This window comes from Otolemur garnettii, unplaced genomic scaffold (genome assembly GCF_000181295.1).
Source record: "Otolemur garnettii isolate 467f Iridium unplaced genomic scaffold, OtoGar3 scaffold00031, whole genome shotgun sequence".
NCBI classification, from domain to species: Eukaryota; Metazoa; Chordata; class Mammalia; order Primates; family Galagidae; genus Otolemur; species Otolemur garnettii.
Window position 1 is genome coordinate 3,944,100 of NW_003852426.1, and position 10,863 is coordinate 3,954,962.

A 10,863-nucleotide genomic window follows, 5' to 3' on the forward strand; every position below is an offset into this window, starting at 1 on the left:
TTTTGGCGATTGTAAATTGAGGTGCAATAAACAGTCTAGTGCAAGTATCCTTATGATAAAAGGATTTTTTTACTTCTGGGTAAAAAATCCCAGTGATGGGATTGCAGGATCAAATGGGAGGTCTAGCCTGAGTTCTTTGAGGGTTCTCCATACTTCCTTCCAAAAAGGTTGTATGAGTTTGCAGTCCCACCAGCAGTGTAAAAGGGTTCCCTTCTCTCCACATCCACGCCAGCATCTGCAGTTTTGAGATTTTGTGATGTGGGACCTTTATTTTTTTTTTTAAAGTATTATATGTGACCTGGTCCTAGACTTTTAGCAAGAAAAACTCAGACTCTCACAGCTTTGAAATATTGAAAAATTTATTGGTCTCAGGGAGGGAGAAGTAAAGTTTTTTGAAGAAGAACAGGTTGAAGCCCAGTGAAGGTGTGACTCTACACCAGTGCTACAAAAGCATCAGTATTTATTTATTACCTTCTATTTGTCAGGAACTACACTAAGGGCTGAGTGCTTTAAGGTAAAAAAGAAGGATAAAGGCTGGGCATCTGAGCACTCCGGAAGGCCCAGACAGGAGGATCCCTTAAGCTCAGGAGTTTGAGACCAGCCTGAGCAAGAGTGATACTCTTTCTGTACAAAAGAAAGAAGGAAGGAAGGAAGGAAGGAAGGAAGGACGGAAGGAAAGAAAAACTGGGTATTGTGGTGGGTGCCTGTAGTCGCAGGAGGCTGAAACAGGAGGATGGATTGAGTCCAGGAATTTGAGGTTGTAGTGAGCTATGAAAATGCCACAAAATTCTAGCCAGGGCAATAGAGCAAAACTCCGTCAAAAAAAAAAAAAAAAAAGAAAGGAGAAGAAAAGAAACAAAAAAACCAAGGACAGAACTGGAAGATCAGCGATTAAGTCAGCCATCAGCCACTGGGGTAGAGAGCACATGCACTGAGAAGGGAAGCTGAGACTGGGAGTTCATAGGCAGCTGGAATTCAAATCTCTCCCATGTCCTCTTCTTTTCAGGAATTTTCTCACCTGCAGCAAGACACACACAATTACTTTCATCCCTGTATTCAGGACTTGAAACTCAGACCTACCTTCCCCACACCCTTTATACCTGACCCCCCATTTCTCTGCCCTATTCAGGTCCCAAGGAGAAGGTGGTCACCCTGCATGTTCCCTGGCCCTCCAGGTGAACAACAGTTAGAAGTCATACTCTAAAGGGATCAAATTTCATTCTCAAACCCCAGCTGACTTTGGGGGATTCCACATGCTTCAGTCTCCAAAATATCCTGAGAAGGGGAAGAACTACATTACTGAAGCCAAGGAAGAATCTTAGCTCCAAAATGATGGCAATGAAGAAAGGATAATTGCTCATGTTGTATAAAACTGCTCTGAAAAGATTCCAAAACCAAGGTATATTTTCTCATAAGACCTCAGATTAACATGACCCTGCTCAGTACTCCCTCCCTCCTGAAAGTCTTTACTTCCTTGGCTTATCTAATAACATATTCTCCTAATTCTTCTGCCTCTCTACTTTTTCTACATTTTCTTTGAATACTTCTCTTTTAATATTTTGTTAATCATGTATTTTTGCATCAATTTTGATTTTTAAGATATTTCATTAAAATGTGATTTATTTTGATTACTGTGAAATTTCAGGTGCTACTAAAGAAAATACAGCCATTCCGGTGTACAGATGGGCAGTACTTAGTCAACTTAAGGATTTGCATTCTCAGTGACCCTGCAACCTCTTTCAAGGCATATACATTCCAGAGAACACAAGCATTGCGTGCAATAGCGGAGAACCAGAGATGATCCAGGTATCCCAGCGGGAATTCAGACACACGGATGTATAGAGTACTATAGAACAGTTGGAAGCAATAAACCAGATGTACAAAATTAGGTCTATAATATAATTCCATTTTGGTTTATTAAAAATACATGTATGTTAAACAATAGTATGTGTTATATAGGATATATGCAAATAAAAGGAAGCTCATCATATCTATTAGAATGTTTAAACAGGAGGTAGGCATAAAAGGTTAAATATGAGAATAAAGACTAGAGCTAAAGGGAACAAATAAAGCCTGGAGGAACCCATGATGATGGGAGGCATGAACTGAGTAGCATGATTGACTTAATCCTTTGCACCTGAGGGCCAGCACAAATAATAATGATGATGAATTAGATGTCTTCATGGATAGAAAACTATGGGATCCCAGAAGGGCAATTTTTGTATAACTTTGTCATTCAGCGAGTCCAAGCAGAGAAAGCAAACAGCTTATAGGCACTTATCATACTGTGCTGTAATTACGTATAGAAATGTACACACGTATTATGTACAGAAATATGGATCTGGCTTCAGTACTAGACTCTGGGTTCTTGAAGAGTCTGGACTTGGTCTTTTTCTTTTTCTTCCTAGAAGACCAAGTGTTTAGATCAGGGGTTAAGCAAACAATCTTGGATCCAGACTTTCCGGATTGGAACACTAACTCCACTGCTTCCTAGCTGTGTAACCTTGGTCAAATTGCTTAATGTCTCTGTGTATGTACAAAGATGAAGTATCGTTCATGTAAAATGGTGACAATAATAGTACCTACCTCACAGAGTATTTGTGAGGATAAAATGAGTCAATAAGTGTAAGTTCTCAGAACAGTGCCTGAACATGTTAAGTACTCAGTAAATTACTGATGTAGTTGTTGGGCAGCTCAATGCTTTTAACTCACTGAGATAAACGTAGTTATCAAATTGACTATTTCCGTCCTTCCTTATACAGCACAGATCCTAGGCTCCCTCCTCTTTTCCTCTGACTGTATCCTAAGATCACCCCCCTCCAGCTTCACAATGACTCACAAGGAACCCTGGGCGCGGGGGTCACGACCAGAACGCAGAGCCTTTACGATGAGGATGATGCCAGCAATGATGCCGGCCAGGCCCAGTATCAGGCCCAGGGCACAGAGCACAGTCTCTGTTGTCTCAGGCATCTGGATGGGCTCCTGGGCCTCTGCCGGAAGAATGAAGAGTTGGGGTAAGAAGGAGCAGTGAGGGTGGGGCTGGCTTGGGATGTGTGTGGGGGTTGAAGGTTATGGGTCAGTTGACAGCAGGTTCACACAACGAAAGCAGAGACCCGGTGAGTGGGGAAAGCTGATGCAGAGGGCACCTGGTCCTGGGAGCAGAGGGTTTCGGGGAGATTACGCAGAGGTTAGACTCCATACCCCAGTGTCTGAGGAAGGGCTCGTCCAGGCCCCAGTGCTCCACCTTGCAGTCATAGACGTCGTCGGCCAAGGGCACGAAGGTCAGGTAGTGGAACTTGTGGAAGTTGTAGTCTGTTCTGGGCAGGAAGAGGCTCTCCCCGACGCCCTGGGTGACCGGCTGTCCATTGCGCAGCCACGTGACGTTAAGCACCGGTGGGAAGAACTTGTTGATGTGGCAGATGAGGGTGTTGGGCTGGCCCAGCTCCACGGGCTCCTTGGGAAACACAGTCACCTCAGGGGGCTCTGGGAGGAAACAGGACCCAATGAGTCTCCTGTTCTGGGACGAAGCACAGAAGCATTACCTTTGGAGTGTCATCTACCTTAGGGTCAGACTTTATGGTACCTCTGGGTTTCAGAATCAGAGCCAGGAGTCTCATCCCACTGACCACCCTCACTCAGCTCAGCCTTTCTGGTGTGTGAGAAGGAATGATGAAGCCCCTGGCTGTACTGGAATAAGCCAGTGGCCACTCAAGGGAGGATTGCCCAGCAGAAGGCCTCTGGTTCTCCCACTCTGGGTATGGCAGGGGCCCTCCTATCCCTTTTCAGCTGGGCTGTACAGAGGAAGAAGCAAAGATGGGCAGTACCATTGGTGTCTTGGCTGTGGTTGGAATGCCGGATCATGATATTCAAGTTGTCTTTCATTATAGCGATGTTAGCCAGCCCACCCTGAGCCTCAAAGGAAAAGGCTTGGGCAAACAATGGCAGATGCCAGACCGTCTCCTTCTTGTCCAGATCCACATAGAACATCTCATCCTCATCGAACTCAAACATATACTCCCCTGATGGTCTGTGAGTCTGTACAAACTCAAAGTAAGTTGACACGTGGTCTGCTGTATAGAGAAAGTAAAGAAAAATGTGTAAGTATATGTACATGGTGGAGGCCAGTGAACGAATAAAAATTAATGAACATAAAAAGGCAAAAGGAATGAGGTCAAAGGATGGGCATATGGGGGAAGAAGGAGTAACACCAAAAAGGCGGTAAGGCAGAGCAGACAAGAGCAGTTATAAAAGGAAAGCAGGGAGGAACAAAACGAGAATGTTATCACTGAGAAGTCGAGGTGCTTTCTGGTCTTCAGAAGCCTAGGCATCCTGACTCTACAGAAATAGTAATAATATCAATAACAAGTAACATTTGTTGAACACTTATTAGTGCCAGGCATTGTTCTAAACACTTCACATATTTCACTCATTTAATTGTCTCTATGACTCTGTGAAGCAAATATGTAATATACTGTTTTACAGATAGGAAATGCAAAGAAGTTAAGCAACTTGCTTAAGTTTACACAGCTATTGGTGGAACTAGTAGAGAAATTTTTGTCTCCCTAAAAACTCTCAATTCTTCTAGGACCACAGGTGTAAAATTATTTTTAGAGTTATAGGAACAGGGGAGCAGAAATTTCATTTTTCTTGTTACAGAAAAGGGAGAAAAAAAGTAGGAAATTGCAAGGGAGGAGAAAATACCCTTCAAATTTAAGTGCTCTTTGAACATGAAACTGTAGAATGTGTAGCTTTGTTTTTTTGGGGGGTGGGGGGTGGCTTTTTTTTTTATACAGAGTCCCACTATGTCGCCCTTAGTAAAGTGCTATGGCGTCACAACTCACAGCAACCTCAAATTCTTGGGCTTAAGTGATTCTCTTGCCTCAGCCTCCCAAGTAGCTGGGACTACAGGCACCTGCCACCACACCCAGCTATTTTTTGGTTGTAGTTGTCACTGTTGTTTGGCGGGCCCAGGCTGGACTTGAACCCACCAGCTCCAGTGTATGTGGCTGGCACCCTAGCTGCTTGAGCCATAGATGCCAAGCCAGAATGTGTAGCTTTGTTAATAATAGTTTTCATTTTAGGCATACTAAAGTCAAGAGTATAGTACAATCATTTCACCATTGGCTCCATACTTTTTTTATTTTTGTTTTTGATGGAACTGTAAATTGTTGCTGAGTTTGAAACACCTGTGGGCTTTAATTTATTTTGTTTCTTAGTATGTTTTAATTTGCAAGAAGAAGCAAAAAGGATAAAAGCAAATATTGTCATTAAATAAAGCAATGAATATGTGAGAGCTTCTGCTTTAGAATAATAGATGAATAAGACTGAAAAGGAAAATCAGGGCTTTTCTAGCCTAACCAGCTACTAACTCATGGATTTCCCTGTGAGTCTGCAGCTCTGACATGTAGGACCCCCCTCTAAATGTCTTGTGCTTGGCCATTTATAGTGAGGGAAACAAGATTTTTTCACAAGGATACTTAGGGTCCTTAGTTTACAGGAATCATCTTCAGAAAAGAAAGTAAAATAAGAAGAAACAAAACCCTTTAAGAATTATTGAGAACTCAAGTTCTTACTACATGAATGTAGTTAGCACTTTTTTTGAAGTTTTAAAACAGATTTACAAATTCTGGGGTCTAAAGATCAGCCAAGTATGAGATATTATTTTCCTTCAGATATCATTTTAATTCAGACAAAAAAAATGTATTAAAAGCCTACCATATGTCAGACAGATGTTAAATATTCAAATAAAAATAATACATGGTTCTTGTCCTCAAGATGCTCATAGGCCACAGGAGACATGCAAGTGACAGGGCAACAGCAGACACAATTTGATAAGTGCAGAAATAGTGTGATGTACAAGATGCTATCAGATAAGGCATTAGGAAAAACTTCCTGGAGAACAGATGGCTTGAATTTAGGTAGTCAGAAAACAGAGGAAAAGCCATTTCTCACATAGGGGAAGAATGTTTAAAACACATGACAAATTTGGAGAATCACGGATACTTCAGTAAGACCAGAGCTGGCTGCAGATGTGGAACAGCAGCAGGAGATGAGAAGAAATAGGCAGAATCTAGATCATGGCAGGCCTTATATGCAAAGCTGAGGAACTTAAACACTATCCTGGAAGTCACAGAGAATTATTGAAGGATTTTAAGCAGGAGAGTGACAGCAGATTTGCAAATTAGGAAGATCACTGTGGCCACAGTGTGCAGCACAAATGGGAGAAGCTAGTTCAAGAGGCAAGACCAATAGTCAATAGTACCTGAAAACTGAGAGAGAGAAGTGCGCACAGCAGCAGAAGGAAGACAGAAGAGGAATCTGATTGATGGTAAACAGGGACCTTTTAGGAATTGGTAAGTGATGGAGGCAGTAAGAAAGTTGGAAAACTCCCAAATAACTTTCTTATTCCTAGAAAGGCCTGTGCAGTCATATCTCTCTCTCTCTCTCTCATCTTCCTCCTCTCATGTCTCCCCTCTCTAAATAATTTATATTGTGTACAACATGTTATTTTGAAATATATATATCGATGAATGGCTAAATCAAGCTAATTAACATATGCGTTACCTCAGTTATTTTTTGTGGTGAGAACATTTAAAATCCACTCTCTTGTTTGTATCAGAATGTTTATTGCAGCCCAATTCATAATTGCCAGGTCATGGAAGAAGCCCAAGTGCCCATCAATCCACGAATGGATCAATAAACTGTGGTATATGTACACCATGGAATACTACGCAGCCCTAAAGAAAAATGAAGACTTTACCTCCTTCATGTTTACATGGATGGAACTGGAAAATGTTCTTCTTAGCAAAGTATCACAGGAATGGAAAAAAAAGTATCCAATGTACACAGCCCTTTTATGAAACTAATTTATAGCTCTCAAATGAAAGATACAACTTAATTCTAGCCCAAGAATATGGGGAGGGAGTGAGGAAGGGGAGGGGAGAAGGGCGGCTGGGTGGTGGGAGGGTGACCGGAAAGATCACCTTTATTTCTGTCTACCAAGGGTACAAGTGAACTTTTCTAGAACTAGAATATAAATGTTTTGACACAATGACTATGCAAATGACATGAAATTTATGTGAACCAGCTTGATGAAAGTATTTCAAAATGTATATGAAAACACTACACTGTACCCCATGTTTGCATTAATGTATACAGCTGTCATTTAATAAAAAAAATAAAATAAAATAAATAAAATCCACTCTCTTAGAAATTTTCTAGAATACAATATATTGTTATTAACCGTGCCTACAATAGAACTATTGAAGTGAAATGTTATCTCCTTTAGACCAACATCTCCCCAACCAAATACAATCATCTTGATTCCATTAATGTAAAGAGTATTAGTAGAAGACAGTCTGTTTGGGAGAAAATACTGAGTTCAGTGTGGGACATACTGTATTCAGAATACCCAAAAGTCACACACGAACAGTAGTATATGATGATTGATCTCAGGACAGGGTTTTGGCCCAAAGAACTGAGAGTCATAAGTGGTGGGTAAAGGCTAGGTGAGATTTTCTAGGAAGATAGCAAGAAATAAGAAATAAGAATTGCAGAGAGCTGAGGGTATACTCAGGGAAACATGATAATTAAGAGGCATTTTCAAAGGAGAACAGGAGAATCCAGAAAACGCAGGCAAAGGACAGAGTAAGCTAAAAAAGGATCTTTTTTAAAAAGTTCCAATAAGAAAAAACTAAATTACAATGCAAATATTATCAAGAACTCAAGTCTGAGAGACACTGTAAAGTACCCAGGGGATTTGATCTTACATAGAGGTTCCTGACAGCAAAGACAAGGGTATCCTCAGTACTGTATTGGAGACAAAAATCAGAAGCTTAGCTATGAAGGTAAGAACACAAAGAGAGTATTTCTAGGGTAGGATACAGAGTGAAGGCAAAGCTATTTTTTATTCGTTGATACATATTATGTTTTTAAGATAAAGAATATATTTATAGGTGGGCAGTGCCTGTGGCTTAAAGGAGTAGAGTGCCATATGCTGGAGGTGGTGGGTTCAAGAACTGCTTTAAAAAAAAAAAGAAAAGAATATGTTTATAGGTTAAGAGAGTAAGAACCAGTAGGGAGGGAGGCACTACAGATACAGCTGAGTTAATTAGTAATATCTGCCAAGAATCCTAAAAAGTATTTATCTGTGTATCTGTGTGAAGATATGTTCATCATGGTATATATGCATATTATAATACAAAGTGACCATCAACAGGGCAATGGGTATTTCTGGGTCTCCCTGACCTCACCTCCTCTTTACTACTAAGCACCTTTAGACATCACACCTTAAATAAAACTGCAGGGGGCAGAGTGCATCTTTATGTTTTGAATTCTAATCCTTCACATCACTGGATTTGTGAATGACAGTATCATACACAGGCTTGACACTCCTGGATGTCAGCCACAGGATTTAAAATACTGGCTGAGTCCTCATGGTTAAAACTCTAGGCTGTCCAACGATCCCCTGGGTCTCTCAAGACCTGAATCAGTGTGATAACAAAAACAGGCAACACTGCTGTCTTGAGAGAGAAAGCTTGTAAACAATCCACGAAGACCCAGGAAGGGTTCTAGGTTCCTGGGAGACAGAAGAGACATAGGAACACTCTTAGCACCTGTTCTCCTGGGTTCCAACACACAGACCCACACTTCTGGTTCTCCCCAGAAGCAGCCATACAGGCTGGGTGCAGTGGCTCACACCTGTATTCCTACCACTCTGGAAGCTGAGGCAGATGGATTAGTTGAGCTCACAAGTTCCAGACCAGCCTGAGCCAAAGTGAGACCCTGTCTCTACTAAAAAATAGAAAAACTAAGGCAAGAGGATTGCTTGAACCCAAGAGTTTGAGGTTGCTGTGAGCTACAATGCCACAGCAGTCTACCAAAGTGACAAAGTGAGACTCTGTCTCAAAAGAAGAAGAAGGAGGAGGAGGAGGAGTAGAAGCTCCACACAGAGCAGAGGCTGCAGATCCAGGAGAGAAAGAGAGGGGTGGGGGCTCTGCAGGGTTCAGTTAGAAAGTCACTGTGTACAGAAACCTGGGGAGTGCAGAGTATGGTCATCAAAATGGGTCTGGACTTAAAACTTGGCTCTTTGACTTGGTGTATACCTTAGAAAATATAGTAATCTTTCTGAGTTTCCATTTTTTCACCTCTAAATTAAACATAATAATATCTTCATTGAAGATGCTTGTGAGATGAGATTGAGAAAAATACTTAAATAGGTGTCTAGTAAACTATGGCTGCTATTGCTATTATTCTCACTGGAGTGAAAAGGAACAACAGTGAACCCCCACACTAGGGAAAGAAGAGAGAAAATGGACAAACAGGAAAATAGGTCAATGAGTCCCTAAAATCTCTCTCTAATTCCTGATACACTTCACAGTAGCCGCCCCCATCTGTCCCATCCTCCCAGTACTCACCCTTGATGGCCCCAGCTCCTTGGAGACTCAGCAGGAAAGCCAAGCAGAGGGCTCTCAGGATCACAGCTCTGGTCTGGAACATTCTGTCTTCAGGGAAGACAGGGGGTCTGGAGTTGACAATTGTGAGCAGAGGCAGGCTGGGGGTAGACAAGCTCTGAAGTTGTGCTCTTCTATACCTGAAAATGGCCAAAATGGGTGGAGAGGAAACAGCATGGCCAGGCTTAACCAATCAGAGAAGTAAGAGAACTGACATCCTCTGTTGTTGGGTAAAGCCAACATTGGAAGGGCTGGAGACTAAATGGGAGGATTTTCAGGGACCAGCAGGGCCAAGGGAACACTGATTCACAGTTCAGTTTCCAGAGTCAGAGAAAGAGACATGAAAAGATAAGTCATACATCCTTCCAGTGGCAAATGTTTTATATAATTGTCTTTATTCCTCACATCCACCCCCATCCCCAACATTCAGATGATCTCTGACGTTTATCTCCTTTTATTTTTCGACATGATTTTTTAAGTTATTTCACCAAATTTACAAAAATATTCTGCTGGTATTTAGGGATAAATGTACTATCTGATTGAAAATATAATTGATCTTTTTTTCTAGGTGCACCTGCCTGAGATATCTACTTTTTATTTACTCTTTTATGTAGAAGTTTTATAGTTTCCACTTGCAGGTATTATTAACTTGAATGAAGATGATATTTAAATCTTTTTCTATGCCTGGACACCTTTATTAGTGAAATTTCTAGATAATTCTTATCATCCAGATTTCCTATTATTTGAGTTTTCTTGGTGGTACATAAGCTGTCGGAAATAATATTTATTCTCTTGAAGTTACTAGTTATAGCTTGATGTGGTGGCTCTTGCTAGCTATCTCAGCTACTTGGGAGGCTGAGGCAGGATGCTCACTGGAGACCAGGAATTCAAGACCAGCTAAGGAAAAACAGCTAGACGCTGTCTCCAAAAAAACAATTGTTTTTCAAATTAGCCCAGAGTAGTGGCACACACCTATAGTCCAAGCTACTCAGGAGGCTGAGGCAGGAAGATTGTTTGACCTCAGGAGTTGAGTGACCTGTTGAAGCTGCAGTGACCTATTATTGCACCACTGCACTCCAGTGTAGACAACAGAGTAAGACTCTATCTCTAAATATAAATAAATAAGTAATTTTATTTCATTTTCACATAAAAATACCCAGTACAGCATTACATATGGTAACAATGGGCACGTTTATTTTTATCTTGCTTTTAAGAGGAATTTCTCTAGTGCTTTACTATTACAGGTAACGGTCATTTTTTGATCTATATTCTTTTCATCGTATTTAAGAAATTACTCTTCTTGTCTTATTTTAAAGATATTTATTTTGAAATAGTTCTTCAGTATTCATCAATATCACAAAACATTTAATGTGATAATGATGTGTATTATATTAATATTTTTTTATTTTCC

The 10,863-nt window shown here is 40.9% G+C and overlaps 1 protein-coding gene across 1 annotated transcript; it reads right to left on the minus strand.

Annotated features, from left to right (window-relative positions):
* Window positions 1-2,835: 2,835 nt before the first annotated feature.
* On the minus strand, window positions 2,836-9,582 carry LOC100940711 (HLA class II histocompatibility antigen, DP alpha 1 chain). The gene is made up of 4 exons (XM_023512771.1): window positions 9,417-9,582; window positions 3,825-4,070; window positions 3,202-3,483; window positions 2,836-2,990 (listed from the first exon to the last, which is right to left on the minus strand). Exons 1-4 carry the CDS (start codon window positions 9,496-9,498, stop codon window positions 2,836-2,838), a joined length of 765 nt encoding a protein of 254 aa, XP_023368539.1. The 5' UTR covers window positions 9,499-9,582.
* Between the last annotated feature and the right edge of the window lie 1,281 nt (window positions 9,583-10,863).

What these genes read in the sequence shown, in the direction of transcription:
- LOC100940711 (XM_023512771.1), bottom strand. Translation starts at nt 9,498, where the DNA reads ATGTTCCAGACCAGAGCTGTGATCCTGAGAGCCCTCTGCTTGGCTTTC. An exon ending in AGGAGCTGGGGCCATCAAGG is followed by an intron (nt 4,071 to 9,416) that starts GTGAGTACTGGG and finishes TTCTCTATACAG; the next exon opens with CAGACCACGTGTCAACTTAC. An exon ending in CCACAGCCAAGACACCAATG is followed by an intron (nt 3,484 to 3,824) that starts GTACTGCCCATC and finishes GTTTCCTCCCAG; the next exon opens with AGCCCCCTGAGGTGACTGTG.